The sequence below is a fragment of the Macaca nemestrina genome, chromosome 7 (assembly GCF_043159975.1).
Source record: "Macaca nemestrina isolate mMacNem1 chromosome 7, mMacNem.hap1, whole genome shotgun sequence".
NCBI lineage: Eukaryota > Metazoa > Chordata > Mammalia > Primates > Cercopithecidae > Macaca > Macaca nemestrina.
Genome location: NC_092131.1, coordinates 15,103,939 through 15,125,815, shown reverse-complemented (window position 1 = coordinate 15,125,815; position 21,877 = coordinate 15,103,939). Strand labels below are relative to the sequence as shown.

Here is a 21,877-nt window from a genome sequence, read left to right as displayed (position 1 = left end):
TAGCTTCAGTAGTTTTACTAGAACCTGGAAGAGCACTGTGAGGCTCACATACAGATTCTTTATTCCCTGACTACCAATTCTTCCAGAGCAGAGGAAGCCCAGAGCTACCTGCAGGTATCTCCCCATGTTTATGGCCCAGGCTGCCCTCAGCAGCCCCTGCTTATGGAGAATGCTCGGTTCCATGTCAGCGATATTTGAGCAACCTGCTTGCCAGCCCAGGTCGAGGCCGGCACCCCAACCACCTACCATTGATGTTATCCGGCAGGTGGTTCATCATGGACCCAGACTCACAGGCTTCAATGTAGAACACCATCTGTGAGGCAGACGGGGCAGGTGAGCTCACCCCAGCCAGGTACAGGCCTCCAGCCATGCTACTGGAGCTCTGCCCACTCTCTCTACCCATTCCTAACAAGTCCTCCAGGCTTGCTTCTGGGAGACATTGCTGTAAAGAGGCTGCTGCCAGAAGCTATGGAAGCTGCTGCCACACAAATTTATTCATTGCTAATGGAGTAAAATCATCTATTAGCTGAAACAATGCGGAGAAAATGGAGCCCTGTGATGCTAAGGAAAACGGTTCCACCATCCAATGCAGGGAGGAGTTTCAAAGGCCAAACAGCCCAGCAGGCCATCTTTCTGCGTTACTGTCACGTATCACCCAACCTATGCAAGGGTTTTTTTTGTTTGTTTGTTTGTTTGTTTGTTTGGTAGAGACACAGTCTCACTATGTTGCCCAGGCTGGTCTTAAACTCCTGGCCTCAAGTGATCTTCCTGCCTCGGCCTCCTAAGGTGCTGGGACTATAGGAGTGAGCCACCGCATCCGGCCAAAAACTCTGGCCCTACACAGTTTCCATAAAGGGTGCTATAAGGGTGAGAAAGGCTCAAAGTGAGAATACGATAATGGTATTTTCCTCCCCAACTGCCCAAAATTGAGGACAGTCTTAGGAATAGGAGTCTGCAAAGTGTGGGCCGAAGACCAGCAGCAGCAGGATCACACAGAAACACAAGGCAAATTCTCAGGCCGCCTCCCCAGACCTACTGGGTCAAACTCTGGGGGCGAAGCCCACACTATTTTAACAAGCTCTCCAGTGATTCCAATCTAATAGCTAAAGCTGAAAGGCTCAGCCTGGGAAACCAGTGGTTGGAAGGATCCCCTTTCTAGAAAACACAGCACCCACAGTTGGAGGATGGTCACGGGACTGTGGGCTCTACACCCACGGCTTTCCCCACAGCCCTCCCCACAAGGCTGCCCCAAGGGCTGAATTACCTTTCGGTACATTTTGTGTTTGTACATGTAATGGATGGTCTCATTCAGGTCCTTTACATGAAGCTGAAAGGTGAGAATATTGATTCAGACCAACACATCAAGAGAAACTATTCGCTGGATAACTCACTACTAAAGTTCTGATGATGCTTCATAAACTCTTTTCTACCAACCCCTAGAAGTAATCATGGGGAAGATAATCCAAGAATGTCATCACGTGTTTTATGCCCACACTTAAAAAGGGGAAGAGGATGTATCTCTTCACCCATTACTTTGTCCAGAGCTTTTGGTCTATTCTGAGGTCTAGTGCGATACACCCACGTCCTGAGACAGCTACTGAAGCTGCGATATGAACAGAAATGCAGGGAAAACCATCTGGAAGAGATGCCCTTGGATAGATTTCAAGCTGCTAAACCTGTCCCCCACTCCCACCCACCACACGTACAAACCAACCCTGGCAGGACACTAGAAAATACACGCTATGGGTTTAATCTCGACACTTTGCTTTTCTGTTCTGCTAGTTTGTCTTTAAAATGTTAAGAAAACTCACATCTTCATTGGGAAAAACCAGTATTCCAGTAGATCCATGGTCAGTGAAGTAAACGAACACGTGATCCTGGGGGCCGCTGCCAAGAAAGAATCAGAAGTCAATCATTTCCTTTTTCTATTTTTACTTCTATTTCTCTGAAAAGCTGCCCTAATCAAAAAATTAAGAAGTTTGGGGAGTAGAGTTGCCCAACCAGGTTTGAAGATGAACACAAGGGCCCAGTGTCCGGCCTGTCCCTTCCACTCCCCTTAGTGTGATTCTGAACCACAGTATAGATCCTAGAGCCTCCACATTCTGAAGTATGGCTGGAAAGGAGGAGGGGCCTTTCCTGAGCAACCGATCACACAGACCTGGTGTGAGGTGGATAGTGGGGTCCTCTGGCAATTGGGTCTCATCCCAGGCAGCCACACTCTCCAACCAGATCTCCCCAACATGAGTTCAACCCAGGCCGGCAGCCTGCCACTCCAGGCCTCCTGCAGCCCACACAGTTTGGATGACCACCTGCCTGCCTCACCAGGGCTTCCCCCAGATGGCGCTGCTTCGAAGTGGCAGAGATGTAATAACTTACATGAAGCCAATTTGGTTCACCCTCACAGATGTCCATTTCTTTTTTTTTTTTTTTGAGATAGAGTCTCGCCCGGTTGCCCAGGCTGGAGTGCAATGGCGTGATCTCAGCTCACTGTAACCTCCGCCTCCCAGATTAAAGCAATTCTCCTGCCTCAACCTCCTAAATAGCTGGGATCATAGGCACGCGCCACCACGTCTAGCTAATTTTTTGTATCTTTAGTAGAGATGGGGTTTCACCATGTTGGCCAGGTTGGTCTCAAACTCCTGACCTCGTGATCCACCCACCTCAGCCTCCCAAAGTGTGTGTGTGTTTTTCTTTTCTTTTTTTTTTTTTTTTTTTTTGAGACAGTCTTACTCTGTTGCTCAGGCTGGAGTGCAGTAGCACAATCTTGCCTCACTGCAACCTCCACCTCCTGGATTCAAGCAATTCTCCTGCCTCAGCCACCAGAGTAGCTGGGACTACAGGCACATGCCACCACGCCTGGCTAATTTTTGTATTTTCAGTAAAGACAGGGTTTCACCATGTTGACCAGGCTGCTCTTCAACTCCTGATCTCAAGTGATCCGCCCGCCTTGGCCTCCAGAAGTGCTGGGATTACAGGCTGAGCCACCGCACCAGGCCTCTGCACTAATTCACACGAGCTAACTTGTGCCCAGGTCTCCCTTCCAGCCTAAAAGAAACATGCTACTGGAATCTCTGGTATCACACAAAAACGCCACATGAACAATTACTAAACAGTAAGACATCTCTGGCCCACAGCCAGCAGGGTAAGCGCTGGGGTTCGTTTTCCCCAGTATGAAAGTCAGCTCTGCATTTACAAATGTGCCTCTCCCCGCTGGACTGATCTGTGATCAGAGCACAGGGCTGGTGGTCCTGCAATCTGGCCACAGGGATTCAAACCTGCCTCAGGGGCTCCACAGGCAGTGGGACATCCCTGTGCTACGATGCCCAGACAACAAGGAACGAAGAGTTTAAGTGACAGGAACATTGTATTAATCATGAGGGGCCCTGGATCACAAGGTGAATTCAGTGCAGAAATGGGCTGCCAAGAGAAGCCATGAAACAACAGCCCTAAGCACCTGTCCTAAATCAGAACAAAACTCTCCACTCTGTCATTTCTCACAGGTAAACAGGCTGGGAGCATAGAACAACACCTGTTTCAATTCTCTATACTGGGGTCCCAAGCCATGGAGAGAAGTGTAGTATCTGTAAACAGACATTACCTCTTCAGGACTTTCCCGGATCCGATGCCCTTCACTGCTTCTGCATCGCCTCTCAACACAGCAAGGAAATTTTGTGGGGTAACATCCTACAAAGAATTAGGAGCCACAATCAGATGCAGCTGTCACTCCAACCCAGAGAGTTGGCTGAGTCTGCAGCCAACCCACGCCACCAGCCTGCACATTCCAAGGCTCAAGGCTCAAGAGCAAACACTTTTGGCCAAGTGTGGTGGCTCACGCCTGTAATGCTAGCACTTTAGGAGGCCGAGGTGGGCGGATCACTTGAGGTCAGGAGTTCAAGGCTAGCCTGGCCAACACAGTGAAACTCCACCTCTACTGAAAGTAGAAAAATTAGCCAGGCATCATGGCACCCGCCTATAATCCCAGCTACTATGGAGTCTGAGGCAGGAAAATCACTTGAACAGGGAAGCAGAGGTTGCAGTGAGCTAAGATTGTGCCACTGCACTCCAGCCTGGGCAACAGTGCAAGACTCCATCTCAAACAAACAAACAAACACTATACAGAAACAATTTCATTAAATAGGATCATCCTTTTTACCTGTATGATATATTAAATTTAATTGTATTTGACTTTAAAAGAAAAATAAAATAAAATGAAACTGAAAGAATTGTTAAACATCAGATAAAAGTTTCTTATCAAAAAGATAATTAATTCCTAAAAGATCCAACATTTAAAACAGACTATGAAAACCAGGAGAATGAAGGCATTACGGTGATTTTAAAAATGTGTCCATTGAGACAGTCTCAATCAACTAGGAGGAACAGAAAAGTTTCTGGAAGTAATATACTATTATATCTATAATACACTATGTAATGTAATAAACCATATAATAATAATAAATGAAAAACTATCTCAGCAAAAATCCTGAGCTACTTTGCACCAAGCCTGGTATGGAGAAAACTGATTTTTATAAAAGAGCACAGGTAATGTATAATCAGATTAATGGTGATATCTCAAGAAAGGTTAACATGGAAGAAACTACATGGTCAGGCCTAAAGTATAAGATGGTAACTATCGGTAGATTGCAACTTATTCTAAACATTTTCTTTTCCTCTGCTTTCTTTCAAAACTCTCATAATTTACTCCTCAGGCACAAATCCTAATACAAATGTGAAACACTGACCAGAAGCCAGTCTAGGGAGGTTCTGATTCTAGAAATAGAAGAAAGAAGGAAAAATCATCACTAAAATGAAAACTAAACCTGCTGGCTCCACCCCCGGCAGCCACTCACCTCTCCAGTGTAGTCCTTCGGGACTCCCTGATAGACATCCGTGCCATTGGGCCTGTTGATCACAATTCCTGGAGTGGGATTACTGAAAATTAAAGGACACAATTGAAACAAAATGTGGCATGCCTCCGAAATCTCTCTCTTCAAACACATGCCTGTTATGTGAAAAAACAGGAAACATCTATGTTTGTCAAAGATGCAACTGATGGCCTGCACGGTGGCCAACGTGTAAGTGGTTTTAGCAGCTTGGGGATCTCAGCAGTCCCACAGCCCAAGAGCTCTTGGCAGAGGCAGTGAGGAGCTGAGCTTGAAAAGCCTCGGGCAGGGACCAAAAGCCTAGGTGCTGCCAGCTGCCTGCTGGAAACCAGAGAGCATCATGAGGGCAAGGCCTCATCAAAAGCTCTCTCAGAGCGAAACTACTTTCGGAAAGAGACAGGACAGAGAACAAGACTTTAATACAAGAGCTTAGGCATTAAAGCCTCAGAATGGGTGATGGATGATAGCGTCCTTCACCGCGGCTGCAGCAGGGTAACCACGGAGCTAGGAGGTTAGAACTCGCTGAGTTTATGCCCATACTTGCTGCCTCTGATCTCTGCAAGAAATCAGATAAGCGGGCACAAGGGAACTATTCATGAAGTTAAACTCAGCAAGTAATAAAATACGTAGAGAAAGAAGGTAGTAGGAAGATCTAACCTACAAACAAAAGCATTCTACGTGCAGGTCCCCTGTGCTGCAGCCTGCTCGGAGCTTAGGAGCAAGCACCGTAGAACCCAACAAGTCCTCCAAGGTGAGGAGGGACTCAGCTTTTAAACCCTTTCAAAGCACCCACCAGGTCTTTGCCACTTCCAGGGCACACCCAAGTTATGGTCAAAGCTCAACATGAGGGTCAGGCGTGGTGGCTCACGTCTGTAATCCCAGCATTTTCGGAGGCCAAGGAAGCTGGATCACTTGAGGTCAGAAGTTCAAGACCAGCCTGGCCAACATGGTGAAATCCTGTCTCTACTAAAAAATACAAAAATTGGCTGGGCATGGCGGTGCACACCTGCAGTCCCAGCTTCTTGGGAGGCTGAGGTGGGAGGATCACTTGAACCCAGCAGGTGGAGGGTGCAGTGAGCTGAGATCACACCATTGCACTCCAGCCTGGGTGACAGAGCAAGACTGTCTCAATAAAAAAACAAAAAAACAAAAACAAAAACAAAACAAAACAAAACAAAAAACCCGAAGTTCAACAAGAGGTATCCCTGTGGTCTTTTGTCTGGGAGTCTGTTATGTATTCTAACATTAGGCCACTAGGATTCCTCTGAGTCTATGTGACCTTTTTTTAAATACCCTGAAGTCCTTCGCCACCAAGTTCCAAGCACTCCCCCACTTACTCTTCAGAGTAAGCAATGTCATCGTACATCATCACAACGATCTGCTCGTCAGGAATCCCATTCCGGTGAATGATCTGGTAGGCATGGCACGCATCTGCCTGGGATAAATGATTTGGTTAAGTTTTAGATTTTGCCCGGGAGGCTAGTTTCGGAGTTCGAAGGAGTGATGTGTTCTGTCTCCCAGAAGATTTACCATGAATCATCCCCTATCGGTCAGGCATTTAAGTTACTATTTTCAAACACATATATTGATATTTTTTATCTCATCTTAAAAAGATCCCCCATCCATCCAAAGTATTATTCAGCAGGAAACTAGTGCACACGTGGGCTACGTGCACATGCACACCCCACCACCACCACCACCGCCACCATCACCAACACCAATACCACCACCAGCACCACTGGCACCGCCACCACCATCACCACCAACATCACCATCACCATCACCACCACTGCCACCACCAATGCTGCCACCACCGCCACCACTAACACCCCAACCACCACCACCATCGCCACTGCCACCAACACCACCACCACTGCCACCACCACCACCACTGCCACCTTCACCACCGCCACCACCACCACCACTGCCACCGCCACCATCACCACCACCACCACCACCATCACCACCACCACTGCCACCAATGCTGCCACCACTGCCGCCACCAACACCGCCACCACCACCACCACTATCACTGCCACTGCCACCACCACCACTACCACCACCACTGCCACCACCACCAACACCACTATCAACTGCCACTGCCACCACCACCACCACCACCACCACCACTACCACTGCCACCATCACCACTGCCACCACCACCTCCACCACCACTGCCACCACCACCACCACCACCACTGCCACCACGTCTGTAGGTAAGAAGGACCTCTGCAAGTCCTAAGTAACTTGTTTTTATTTTTCAGACTATACAACAGTCTCTGGAAAGCATGGATTTTAGTCTCAAAAACAGAATGACTCAGAATGATCAACAGAGCTAGTTCTATTTCCCACAGGATTCTTCTGATCCAAGTACTTTGTGTGCCAAAGTCACTGTTTAGAGAACTGATTGAACACTCAAAAGTCCAACTCAGGAACTGAGAAATTGCCCTTAAGTTTTAAAAAGAACAAGAATACAAAGGAAGATAACATTAGGAATATGAGAAAAATGTTCCTAATGCAACTCCCTGTCCACGCAAGGGTGAAGACAGACTTGCGTCCTTATCTCAGGTGAAACATACTTCATGCCTTGGAAATCATCTGAAGACAGAAAGGAAAAATGTTGCCTGTCTGCTTACATTTAATCCTGTTGTTCCTAGAACAAAGACATAAGTAAGCATAAGGAGAGGCGTGTGCCCAGCGATTTGCCTCCCCAAGGAAGATAGCCCGAGAGACTGGATGTACACACAGCACACTTGAAACAACACTGAGCATAGCAATAAAACTAAAGCTCATTGAACATTCAGACTGGCACTTTGCCTGTGGCTGTCCCAACCAAATGGACTTATTTTATGACAAAGATGGGTGCTTGGTATACAGTTTTTGAAGACTGAATGGGTGAGTCTAGGACCTGGCACTCAAGAGCGATTAGATGAATGGATGACGGAATAAATAGGAAAACTAATACATTTTATTGACTTGCTTCTATTTGTCCAGCACTGTGCTAAGACTTTGTAGGCATTATCTCGTTTAATTCTCATAGCAACCCTTTGTGATAAAGGTAATGATCCCCATTTTATTATGGATAAGGAAAAAGCAGCCTCTGGAGGTGAGGTGACCTGCCCAAGTCACACAGTACTCAAGTGAAAGATCCCAGGTGTTCTGACCAGGCACAATGGCTCACGCCTGTAAACCCAGCACTTTGGGAGGCTGAGACAGGCAGATCACCTGAGGTCTGGAGTTTGAGACCAGCCTGACCAACATGGTGAAACCCCATCTCTACTAAAAATACAAAATTAGCTGGCCGTGGTGACACATGCCTTAATCCTAGCTACTCGGGAGGCTGAGGCAGGAGAACCACCTGAACCCGGGAGACGGATGTTGCAGTGAGCCAAGATCGCACCATTGCACTCCAGCCTGGGCAACAAGAGTGAAACTCAGTCTCAAAAAAAAAGAGAAAGATCCCCATGTCCCCAGAACTTGATCCTGCTTCATACAGGGACAAGAGAGAAATCATTAAAATTACAGAGGCCCACAGCAAACACAGATCATTTTAAAATAGTCACTAAATATTATATACACACACATGCACACAGATTGTTAGATGTTTAAGTCCTCATTGCTGTGGACTAGTGACCTTCAAACACTAATTGTGGTAGGCAGAATAACAGCTCCCAAGGCTGTCCACATCCTAATCCAAGGAGCCTGTGACTATGTTACATTACAGAGCAAAAGGTTATTAAGATAGCAGATGGATTTCAGGTTGCCAATCAGCTGGTCTTAAAATAGGGAGGTTTTCCTGGATTATTCTAGTGCCCCAATGTCATTTTTGTTTATTTTTTTGTTTTCGTTTTTTTTGAGACAGGGTCTTGCTGTCTCCCAGGCAGGAGTTTCTCAGCTCACTGCAGCCTCGACCTCCTGGGCTTCCCACCTCAGCCTCCCAGGTAGCTGAGACTACAGGCACACACCACTACAGCTGGCTAATTTCTAAAATGTTTTGTAGAGACAGGGTCTGGCTATGTTGCTTTGGCTGGTCTTGAACGCCTGGGCTCAAGCGATCCTCCCGCCTTGGATAGAGAGTGCTAGGATTACAGGTGCGAGTCACTGTGCCCAGCCTTCAGTGGGCCTAATGTAATCACAAAGGCTTTTGTATGTGGAGACAGAGGCAGGAGTCAGGTTCCGAGTGATGCAGTGTAAGAAAGATTCAACTGACCCTTGTTGGCACTGAGGATGGAAGAAGGGGCCAGAAGCCAACAACTGCAGGTGGTGTCTAAAAGCTGGAAAAGACGAGAAAGTGGAGCCTCCACTAGAGTCACCAAGGAACACAGCCCAGGCAACACGGTGATTTAACCCAGTGGCAGCCGTTTCACATTTCTTACCTCCAGAAATGTAAGATAATAAATTTGTGTTGTTTCAAACCATGAAGTCTGTGGCAATCTGTTTAAGCAGTGACAGTAAACTAGTACAGCTATGGTGGAAATAGAGTGTAACTGGCACTCCACTCTGGAAGACATCCTGACATTATCAATGTGTGAGGTTCAACCACACACCCTCCAACCAAGCAATTCTACTCCTAGCCATATAGCCTAGCAAAACTCTATCTCCCACGGATAACCAGAAAATGTTCACAGCATCAGTTTAACAGCAAAAGCCAAGAAATAACTCCAATGATTGAGAGCTGGAAAAATACATTGTCATAGGTTCACATAAATGGAATACCTGAAAATGAACAGACTACAACCCACTGCTCAGATGATGGGTACCCAAGAAGCGCAAATCCCACCACTACACAATATATCCATGGACCCCCTGAATCTGTAAAAACTTTTAAAAATACGCAAACAAGTACAACCCAGTTTTCAAAATAGACAACTCTTGCGAACATAATGAAAAAAAGAACAAGTCATAGAAAAACACCTTCACTGTGATTACATTTATATAAAGGTCAAAACAGGCTAATGTAAACATCATGCTGTTTACAGTTAAATAGACATACAGCAAAACTATAAAGCAAAGGAATGAATGACAAAAAATTCAGGAGCTTGGTCTCTGAAGGGAAGGGAGCGGGAGTCCATCAGACAGGGGACAAGGTACTAGTATAGTTCTATTTTTTTTTAGCAAGGTGCAAGGTACACAGGTATTCATTTTATTATTCTTTAAGGTGTACACATGTTATACAGACATTATTTGTCTGCTATTTAGTTTTTAAAAATCAAATCAGGCTGGGCACAGTGGCTCACACCCGTAATTCTAGCACTTTGGGAGGCCGAGGATCCCAGCACTTTGGGATCACTTGAGGTCAGGAGTTCGAGACCAGCCTGGCCAATATGGTAAAACCCCGCCTCTACTAAAAATACAAAGAAATTAGCCAGGCGTGGTGGTGTATGCCTGTAATCCCAGCTACTCAGGAGGCTGAGGCAGGAGAAATCACTTGAACCCAGGAGGCAGAGGATGCAGTGAGCCAAGATTACACCACTGCACTCCAGCCTGGGCAACAGAGCAAGACTCTGTCTCAAAAAAAAAAAAAAAAAAAAAACCTTGATAAATTGGCTCGGCAAAATTAAAACCTTCAGTGCTTCCAAAGACATTATTAAGAAAATAAAAAGACAAGCAACAGACTACAAGAAAATATTTACAAAACATATATCTGATAAAGGGCTTATACTGAAATAGCCAAAGAACTCCTGTACCACGGAGCCAAAAATAGGCAAAAGATTTCAATAAACATTTCACCTAAGAAGATATACAAATGGTTAGTCAGCAAATGAAAAGATGTCCAACATCACCCGTTATTAGGAAATGCAAATTAAAACCACACTGAGCTGCCACTTCACAGACAGACAATAACAAGTGTTGTCGAGAACTGAGGAACCAAGAGCCTCCATACATACACTGCTAGGGGAATGTAACGTGGAGCTGTGATTCTGGAAACGAGCTTTACAGTTTCTCAAAGAGTCAAACATAAATTTACCATGTGACCCAACAATTACAACTCTTTTTTTTTTGAGATGGAGTCTTGCTCTGTCACCCAGGCTGGAGTGCAGCGGTGCAATCTCAGCTCACTGCAACCTCCGCCTCCCAGGTGCAAGCGATTCCACTGCCTCAGCCTCCTGAGTAGTTGGGATTACAGGTGTTTACTACCACGCCCAGCTAATTTTTATATTTTTAGTACAGATGGGGTTTCACCATGTTGGTCAGGCTGGTCTCAAACTCCTGACCTCGTGCCCCACCTGCCTTAGCCTCCCAAAGTGCTGGGATTACAGGCGTGAGCCAACGCGTCCGGCCTGCAATTCCAACTCTTAAGTACCTACTCAAGAGAAACAAAAAAATGTATTCACACAAAGATTTGCACGCAAATGTTCTCAGCAGCATTGTTCATAATAACCAAAAATTAGAAACAACCCAAATGTCCATCAACTGGTAAATGGGCAGGCAAAACGTGGTCTATCCATACAATGGAATGCTATTTGGGAATAAAAGGGAGTGGAGCACTGATGCATGCTACAACGTGAACAAACTTCAAAAACATGACACTAGGAGAAGCCAGACACAAAAGACCATACACTGTTTAGCTCCATTGATAGGAAATGTTCAGAATAAACAAATCTATACAGCTAGAAAGTAGATGATTAGTAATTGCCTGGGGCTAGAGGTGGGAACTGCAAATATGCCCAAAGGATTTTTTTTTTTTTTTTTTTTGAGTCAGTCTTGCTCTGTTGCCCAGGCTGGAGTGCAGTGGTGTGATCATGGCTCACTGCGGCCTCTGCCTCCAGAGTTCAACCTCAGCCTCCCAAGTAGCTGGGATTATAGGCGTGTGCCACCACGCCCAGCTAATTTTTGTATTTTTAATAGAAATTGGGTTTCACCATGTTGGCCAGGCTGGTCTCGAACTCCTGGCCTCAAATGATCCAACCGCCTTGGCCTCCCGAAGTTCTGGGATTATAGGTGTGAGCCACCGCCCAGCCTGCCCAAAGGATCATACTGGGATGATGGAAATATCAAACTGATTTATAGTGATGTTCACACAACTTGGTAAATTTACTAAAAAATCACTGAGTTAGATAAATTAAACTCAATGGGTGAATTAAGATGATATGTCTTAAACTCGGCCTCAATAAAGTTATATATTTTCTGCAGGGGCAGGTTCAGAGTGCCTTGTGTTGTCACTCCTGCACTGTTTGGGACCCCCAGCACTCTTGAGAGGTAGGTGCTTTCATCCCCATCTTACAGACGGGGACAAGCTCAGGAAGGGCCATGGCTGACCCCAACGGTGTCTTGTGCCCCATCTTCCACACTCATTGCTGCCTCATCAGGCTATGACTCTCTTCTGAGCCTTGGAGGCACTTGGTTGCCTCTACCTTTGTTAACTCAGCAGGGTTCTTCAATTAAGTCAAATATTTACTAGCACTCAAAAGAGATACAAGTGGGGTTCAACTCAAACAATGTGAAAATGGCATTACTACTTGTATTACTTCCCCTAAACCCATGTGACCTATACTGTATTTTCCCCGCTTAAGCCCAAAAAAGTCATAAAAGGTCATATTCGAGAGGAGGGTATTGAGCAAGACTTCTCAGGAGCGCAGAGCCCTCCGGAATGACGAACAGAGATTGTGACTTGGCTGGTTTCATAACTTGCGCTGCGAATTCCGCTGGTCTTCCTAATGCCTCCCGTGATTTGCCAATAGGATCACTGTCCCCACTCTGCTTGCACTGCCTCCAGCTTGGCCAGCTGCCAGCTAAACAAAGACAAGTCAAACAAGGTCTAAATACACTGGCAAGCCCCGTGTCACAGTTGCTGTAAAGGATCCACTCTCCAGCCAGCTCTGCTCACCTGCCAAGTGTACATATATGATCACTTCCTGACACAGCTGAGCAGTGCTGAGGTGAGGCTGCAGGCTGGGGTTTTGCAAGGTGCCTCGCTAAGCCCACTGCCAACCCCACAGAAAGAATCTGACAATGTAGTTTGTTCAGACTTATACAGCGCGTAACTGGAGGGAAGGAATGACACCTGAGGTCTCAGCAAATCCAAAGCCACATCCTTTCCAAGGTCCTGTACTGCCTCTGGCATTTACAAGGATGGCCCTGCTGCACAAATGGGCCCATGCCCACATCCCACACACTCGGCATTCCCCTGCACAGTCCCCTCCGTCCTCCTTCCTAATCCCTCCCCACATGTCCTCTTTAAAAGCAGATTTCAGGCCAGACACAGTGGCCTGTAATCTGAGCACTTTGGGAGGCCGAGGAAAGAGGATCACTTGAGCCCAGGAGTTCGAGACCAGCCTGGGAAACATAGCAAGACTTCATCTCTATAAAAAAAATATTTTTAACTAGCTGGGCATGGTGGCACACCTGTGGTCCCAGCTACTTAGGAGGATCCCTGGGGCCCAGGAGTTCGAGGCTGCAATGAGCTATGATAACACCACTGGGCTCCAGCCTAAGTGACAGAATAAGACCCTGTTGGTGAAAAAATAAAAATAAAAGCGGATTTCTTCTTTCTTTTTTATTTTTTTGGAGACAGAGTCTCGTTCTGTCACCCAGGCTGGAGTGCAGTGGCACGAACTCGGCTCACTGCAACTTCCGCCTACCAGGTTCAAGCAATTCTCCTGCCTCAGCCTCCCGAGTAGCTGGGACTACAGGTGCCTGCCACCATGCCTGGCTAATTTTTGTATTTTGGTAGGGGCAGGGTTTCACCATATTGGCCAGGTTGGTCTCAAACTCCTGACCTCAGGTGATCCACCTGCCTCAGTCTCCCAAAGTGATGAAATTACAGGCATGAGCCACCACTCCCTGCTGCGGATTTCTTTTTTTAAATATAAAAGTGATACTGTGCAACAACATGGATTAACCTCCAAACACCGTAAGTTATGAGCTCGTCTGGCCAGGCGTGGTGGCTCACACCTGTAATCCCAGCACTTTGGGAGGCTGAGGCAGGTGGATCACCTGAGGTCAGGAGTTCGAGACCAGTCTGGCCAACGTGGTGAAACCCTGTCTCTACTAAAAATATAAAAATTAGCTGGGCATGGTGGCAGGTGCCTGTAATCCCAGCTATTCGGGAGGCTGAGGCAGGAGAATGGCTTGAACCCAGGAGGCGGAGACTGCAGTGAGCCTGAGATCATGCCAGTGCAATGGCAACAAGAGCAAGTTGACTGGGCAAAAAGAGCAAGGCTCCATTTCAAAAAAAAAAAAAAAAAGAAAATTTAAATAAATAAACAAATAGCTTGTCAGAAGAACAGACCGTGAGTCACCACCACCTCCTTCCTGCACTCCCTTGCCATTCCCTTTCACCCCCATCACTGCAGTCTGCCCAGTCTACCTTTGGCCCTGCCAGCCTCGATTTTTGCCCCCTGGCCCACAAAACCTCAAATATTTACTATCTGGCCCTTTATAGAAAAAAAGTTTGGAGGCTCCAGTCTTGAGCCAGATAGCAATGGTGAGGTTCTGAATGTGTGGGGATGGAGAAGGGGCTTGCCAGGAGCACACAGAGTGAGGAGCTCCCTGCTCCTGTCATTGGTGACATGGCACCTGTCCAACGCTTTATCTAGTTCTGAGTGGAGAGGTTCTCTCGAAGGGAAAGAAAGGGGGAGTTCATGCCTGGGCCTTCTCCTCCTAACACGCCTCACCATGCCCTCACCCTACCTTGCTGGTCTCCTTCTCCCTCTCTCCCTCCTCCCCATCTACCTGGGCCATGCGCTGTCCTTGCATGCCCTGTGGCCACCTTCCTTTCCACCAGGGCCCTGGCTTTGCTCAGATGTCCTACCCAGCTCCAAGTGGTCAGGAGCTTCCCTGAGTGTGAACTGGAAATCCATTTCCCCTCCCCAGGGACTGACTGGCTTGAACATGAGCATGTGATGCAATTCTGGCCAGGTAGACATGGGACAAAGTCCACCCATGGCTCCAGGAAAAGATGTGCATTCTGATAAAGAGCAAGCCAAACAGACAAGACACACAGATGGCCTCTTTTTCTTCTTTGAGAATTTGTTTGGATGTGACACTTGGAGCTGCTGTAGCCATTTCATGACTATGAGGAGAGTGTATTTGAGAACAGTTCATCACAACCATGATGACAGACTAGAAAGATGAAAAGGGGCCAGGCACAGTGGCTCACACCTGTAATCCCAGCACTTTGGGAGGCCGAGGTGGGTGGATCGCTTGAGGCCAGGAGTTCAAGACCAGCCTGGGCAACACGGCAAAACCCCATCTCTACTAAAAATACAAAAATTAGCCAGGCATGGTGGCAGGAGCCTGTAATCCCAGCTACTCAGGAGGCTGATGCAGCGGAATCGCTTGAACCCGGGAGGTGGATGTTGCCATGAGGCGAGATCACACCACTGCACTCCAGCCTGAGTGACAGAGCAAGACTCTGCCTCAAAAAAAAAAGAAAGAAAGAAAGAAAGAAAATAAATGGACCTGGGTTTGAGATAATGAGGCTTAATTAGCCAACCCTGGAGTCTCCACACTCCTTCTGATTCAAACCACAGGGAGGGCTCTGGTACAGGCACTTGAAGGCACCTGATGTGCCGGCCATGCCCCTCACTGTGATTTTATATTCCCACTGCCAGCTGATGCTCTTCCCTCCATGAGGAAACAGCTTCTGTGGAAATCCCATCACCCTTCAAACCCATGTCAAGCCTCTCCTCCAAGAAGCTGCATTCCCATCCCTTTCCTGACGGACCTCATCTACTTCTGGACCCAAACCCGGCTACTGGAGCTCTGTAGAAACTGCTCCTTCTCAGCCTCGAGTTCAGGTTAGGCACCTACCCTAAAAGGCTGGGGGCTCCTGACCGGAGGGTCCTGACTCCCCATTCCACAATCCTCCCCTAAGCCCCTTGCAAACCAGGGGCCTCAAGTGAAAAACGTTAAACTCAACGGACCAGTATGTCAAGTCTGTTTTAATGCTCAGAAAAATTCTGCTGTGCCTGCCATTTTCAGAATGCAATGCCAGCAACACACTCTGAGTAGCAGTTGGGATTGCTTAAAGACAAGGATGCATTCCGAAAGATGCCTCACAAGGTGATTTTTGTCATTTTGTGAACATCATAGAGTGTATTTACACAACCCTAGATGGTCTAGCCCAGCGGTCCACAACCTTTTTGGCTCCAGGGACTGGTTTCGTGGAAGACAATTTTTGCACACACAGGGGTGAGGGGCAATGGCTTCAGGATGAAATTGTTCCACCTTAGATCATTAGGCATTAGATTCTCACAAGGAGTACGCAACCTAGATTCCTCATATACGCAGTTCACAATAGGGTTCATGCTCCTATTCAAATCTAATGGCTTCGATGACCTGACAGGAGGTAGAGCTGGGGTGGTAACGTTTGCTATAATGTTCAGGTGGTAATACTAGGCTATCAACCTGTACTGCATGTTACTGTCATGAATACTGCAGACAAATGGAACACAATGGCAAGTATTTGTGTATCTAAACATAGGAAAAGTGCAGTAAAAATATGCCACTATACTTTATGGGACCACTGTCGTGTATGCGGTCTGTCACTGAACGAACTTGTTATACGGCGCATGACTAATTACAAATGACCTGCTTCCTTTGGCTGTGTAAGTTTTCTATAATAAACCTTAACGTGTTAAATTTTTAATATAAAAAAGGAAACTATTTTAAAATAAAAGATAAAGTAATGCCAAGATACCCATGCCACATGACTACAGTAGTGATTATGAGCATGGGCTGTGGAGCACGGACTGCCTGGGTTCAAATCTCAGCTCCATCCCTTACCAGCTGTGTGACCTTAGGTAAGTTACCCAGCTTTTCTGTGCCTTGGCCCCACCCCCCATCTTACAATGGAGAGCTAACAGGACCTATCCTCTTGGGTTGTCTGAGGATTGAGATAACACATGCCAAGGGCTTGGAACCGAGCCCTGCACACAGGAAGCGTGTAGTCAAGGGCAGCCTTCTTCCACCAGAATGTCAGCACTACAGAGCTGGTGGGGTGACGTGCATCGCCAGCACCCTGAATAGCACCTGACTCACACATGCTCAGCAGGAATGAGCTAGGTACCGTTTCCAGTCAGTTCTGCTCCTGGGCCACTTCCATCTGCTCAGCTTTTCTCTTTTTTTGGCTCGTTCTGGGATTGTGCCACATTTCCCAGGTGCCTGCGACCCTCTCCCCGTCCTGGCCCATCTTGCCGGCCCCTCTCCCAGGCCTGCCTCTGTCCCCACTCCATCCCAGGCCGGCCACACCCTCACACCTCTCTGGAACTCATGCTTGGCTGCTCCCTTCTCCCCATTATCCATGCAATCCCCCCAACACCCCACCTCACTCTTCCAGCTCTTCCTGATCACTCCAGACTCCGCTCTGATTCCACGACTTCCAAAGGGGCCCTCCTTACTCACCCCATGCTCAGGACGCTGGATGCAGAATGTCTTGCCAACGTCACCTCAGACTACGCCCCCACCCCCTTAAACACTGAATCCCAGCCCCAAATGCAAAACTGAGAAATCCCATTTGGTCGAGACAAAACAAGGTTTAATTAACAAGCATAACGCCTAGAAAGCACTTAGCACTGGTTTCTTTGTGCCTGGTCTGCCACTCTTCCCTAAACAAGAGACTTGTAAATGAATGTTGTATTAATCCTATCAAAATGTAGGTTTAAAATCTGCCTAGGTTCTGTGGAGACCACTCTTTCGAATACTCTTTTAATGATAAGCCTCCAAAGTCAAGAAGGCAAATGGCAGCTGGCTGAGGGCAGAAGCAGCCTCTTGGGGAGGCGGGCTGAGGCAGGGGTGAATCAGCACAAATCTCACCTCCACCGGCCGTAAGGCCATCATCCTCTCTTACTCGGGGATGAATATTTCAGTTTGGGCCACTTATTTGGCCTTGTTTCCTTCGTTCTATTTTGATATTTAGTATTTACTCAGGGAAACTAGCAACCCTAAAAAAACAAAAAGGTTTCTGGGAGCAAAGGGTAATTGGATAACCTCTACTCAATAATGTTTAATAAATACATTTTCTTAAAAGCTGGCTGTATAAAAATCAAGGTGGGTGATGAGTAATCATGTTAACTCTCTGTGATCTGTATTTAACAACTAATCTTTCCAACTTGAGGTTAGAAGGGGGAAAGAAAACTGAGGGCTGAACAGCTGTGTGTACAGGCTGCTCCTCTTTACATGGCTCAGGTCTGTGGTTAAGTATTAAAAGAAGAAGGGATCATTTTGCCATGACAACAACTTTTTAATCAAGCCAAATTTCCTGTTTGGCTAACATACAAAAACGATTCGAGCAATGAGTTATTCATTCATTCAGTGACTGTAAATACAGACTGGATTTCAATGACTTAGTACAAAATCAAAGAATATATGATATCTCATTATCTTTTTTTTTTTTTTAAACAAGGTCTCGCTCTGTTACCCAAGCTGGAGTGCTGTGGCTATGCACAGGTGCCATAATAGCTCACGGCAGCCTTAAACTCCTGGACTCAAGCAATCCTCCCACTTCAGCCTCCAGAGTAGCTGGGACTATAAGCATGCTGGCTGGTATCTTATTATTAATTTTTTATATTGATTACTTATTGAAATGATAATGGTTTGGAAATACTGGTTTAAAGAAGTTATTAAGACTGGGTGTGGTGGCTCACGCCTGTAATCCCAGCACTCTGGGAGGCCAAGGTGGGCAGATCACCTGAGGTCAGGAGTTCAAGACCAGCCTGGCCAACATGGTGAAACCCCGTCTCTGCTAAAAATACAAAAATTAGCTGGATGTGGTGGTGGGTGCCTGTAATACCAGCTACTCAGGAGGCTGAGGCAGGAGAATAGCTTGAACCAAGGTGGTGGAAACTGCAGTGAGCCCATGTTGCACCACTGCACTCCAGCCTGGGCGACAGAGCAAGACTCTCAAATTAAAAAAAAAAAAAAAAAAGAAGTTATTAAAATTAACTTCACCTTGTAAATGTGGCTACTAGAAAATTTACCATGGTTCTCCTACCAGACAGGGCTGCTCTAGAGCCAGTTGGCCTGGGTTTGAAAACTGGCCCCACCACTTGTGAGCTGTACTGCATTGGGCAAACTGCTGACCTTGCCTATGCCTCAGTTCAATCATTCGTAAAGAGGGAGTAAGAACTAGACCAATGATGCATAACCCCACTGCAGGGATTAAAGGACTTTGTGTAAAGTGCACTTAGAAGGGAGCCCAACCTATAGATACTGCAAGTCTAAGCATTTGTTTCTGAGACTGACAAGATTAAATGACTTTTTTAAAAAAGTAACAGCTGTATTGAGATAGAGTTCATGCACCATAAAAGTCAGTCTTCTAAAACAGACAATTCAGTGGTTTCTAGTATGTTCACCAAGTTGTGTACTCATCACCGCTACTCCCAGAGCATTCTCATTCCTGCAAAGAGAGACCCCATGTCCGTCGGCAGTCACTCCCCAGTCTCTCCTTCACCCAGCCCTTGGCAACTACTAACCTACTTTCTATCTCTACAGATTTTTCCAAATTTGGACTTTGGTTTAAATGGAATCATAACATACGTGGTCTTTGTGACTAGCTCCTCAGCATGGTTGTAAGGTTCACCTATGTTGAAGCACGTGTGAGTACTTCTTTCTTTCTTATGGTCAAATGATATCTTCTTAATGAATAGACGCTGCGTTTCTCCATTCAGCCTTTGATGGACATCCGGGTTGTTTTCACCTTTTGGTTCTTATGAACAATACTGCTATGAACAGTCATGTACATGTTTCTCTACAGACACGTTTTCATCTCTCTTAAGGACATACTTAGGAGTGGAATGAGTGGAATTGCTGGGTCATATGTTTACCTTGATGTTTAACTTTCTGAGGAACTGCCAGACTCTTTCCCAAAGTGGTTGCACCAGTTTACATCCCACAGGGGAGGCTGGACTTTTCATGGACACTCAGATGTGGATTCTTTTCTTTTTCTTTCTACCTTCTGCTAGGCTGATGTGGGGAAATCCAGGGAAGATGGGGGAGGAGGGTGTGAAGAGACAGCAGTAGGGCAAAGAGGCCTGGGGGTCCTTTCACCAGAGTTCTGGCCTCAGTCCTGTCTGGTCCCCACTTGCCATGTGACCTTGAGCAAGTCACTTCTACTCTCTAGGCCTCAGTGTCCTTATCTCTAAAATGAAGATGTTGAACTAAGTAGGTCTCAACCTGGGTGATCTGGCTCCCTGGGGACACTGGGCAATGTCTGGAGACATTCTGGGTTATCACAGTGGAGCAGGAGATGCCGCCATCATCTAACGGATGTCACGGACGCCACTAAACCTCAAATGCACAAGACAGTCCCCAACAACCAAAAACGACCTGGTCCCCAACTATCAACAGTGCCAAGGTTCAGAGACCTTGCATCGGACTAAGGTGGCCCTATGGAAACTTCTGAGGAACTGCCAAACTGTTTTCCAAAATGGCTACACCATCTTATAATCCTCCTAGCAACATATGAGGGTTCTGATTTCCCCACATCCTCTCCAACACACCTATGTTATAGTCAGCCTAACAGGTCCGTCAATGGCTTTTCAAGTCTTTTCTGTTTAATATTAACAATGTCTGGAAGTGTTTTCAGAATGCCAGTGTCCTAAAAAAAACAAAATAGATTAGTCATTTTCTTACCTGGTGCCTATAATTATACCAGCCATTTGAACCCGCCACGATCACTACCCAGTGCTTGCCTCCATCTTCAGGATCATCTATGGGAACAGCACCAATGCCCAGGGTCACACTGAGAAATACAGCTACTTTCCAAACCATTCTGCACCTTGGAGTTCAACTGCAGAAACCTGAGAAGGGAAACACAGAGTCAAGTACAAAGCAACAAGAACAGATAAACATTGGCCGGGGCGGTGGTTCACCCCTGTAATTCCAGCACTTTGGGAGGCAGAGGCAGGTGGATCATTTGAGGTCAGGAGTTCGAGACCAGCTTAGCCAACATGGCAAGACCCTGTCTCTACTAAAAATACAAAAATTAGCTGGGCGTGGTAGCACGTGCCGGTAATCCCAGCTACTTGGCAGGCTGAGGAAGGAGAATCACTTGAACCCAGGAGACGGAGACTGCAGTAAGCTAGACCGTGCAACCATACTCCAGCCTGGGTGACAGAGTGAGACTCTGTCTCAAAAAAAAAAAAACAAAACAAAACAGATAAACATTGTCAGCCCCTAAGAAAATATCATAGTAAATGGGTCAAACAGAAAAGGCCATTTAACCACCAGACAGAATATGTTGAGGATAACAATGAAGATAAAGAGGGTTTCTATTTTTGCTCTATTGCTCCACCCTGTGAGTGGAGAAGGGGTTGTCCATACCTCCTGATCTTCACTACAAGCCCAAGTCATGCATATAAAACCAAAGAATATCCAGAAAGGGCACTTTTTAAAGTTTTTGACATAACTCAAAATACAGTTGATAAAATTCATCCACAACATTCACTATTGGAAAAAATATCTACCACATACTATGAAGTATTTGTAAGAAAAGAATATACATGTAAAATAAACTGTGCAGGCCGGGTGCAGTGGCTCACACCTGTAATCTTAGCATTTTGGGAGGCCGGCGTATTACCTGAGGTCAGGAGTTGAAGACCAGACTGGTCAAGATAGTAAAACCCTAGCTCTACTAAAAATACAAAATTAGCTGGGCATGGTGGCACACACCTGTAGTCTCAGCTACTAGGGTGGCTGAGGCAGGAGAATTGCCTGAACTCAGGAGGTGGAGGTTGTAGTGAGCCAGATCAGGCCTCTGCACTCCAGCCTAGGTGACAGAGTGAGACTCTGTCTCAAAACTAAAAATAAAAATAAAAAAAGTTATATCAGAAAAAATAAATTTTAAAAATAAACTGCACAGAAAAATATGGAAAACAGACATAAAATTTTAAGACGAGTTATTGCGGGGTAGTAGGCAGGATCAAGAGTGATTTTCTTCCTCATTTTTGTCTCCTTTTAGAAACAATAAAGTTTCTAAAAATTCAGTACAGGTTTAATGAAAACATTGATGGGCAATTTAAGTTTATAATGTGAATTATCTGGATGAGCTATAG

The 21,877-nt window shown here is 46.2% G+C and overlaps 1 protein-coding gene across 2 annotated transcripts in view; it reads right to left on the bottom strand.

Annotated features, from left to right (window-relative positions):
• The window catches only part of LOC105467534 (legumain), a 43,473-nt gene that overhangs the window by 8,647 nt on the left and 12,949 nt on the right, over positions 1-21,877 (bottom strand). For both annotated transcript variants that reach the window (XM_011717187.2, XM_011717188.3), the window contains exons 2-8: positions 20,457-20,623; positions 6,218-6,315; positions 4,848-4,929; positions 3,599-3,684; positions 1,812-1,887; positions 1,265-1,327; positions 247-313 (exon numbers count right to left, since the gene is read on the bottom strand). In XM_011717187.2, the coding sequence (XP_011715489.2) occupies positions 247-313; positions 1,265-1,327; positions 1,812-1,887; positions 3,599-3,684; positions 4,848-4,929; positions 6,218-6,315; positions 20,457-20,594 (610 nt within the window). In that variant the 5' untranslated portion in view covers positions 20,595-20,623. The remainder of the gene's footprint in view (positions 1-246; positions 314-1,264; positions 1,328-1,811; positions 1,888-3,598; positions 3,685-4,847; positions 4,930-6,217; positions 6,316-20,456; positions 20,624-21,877) is intronic.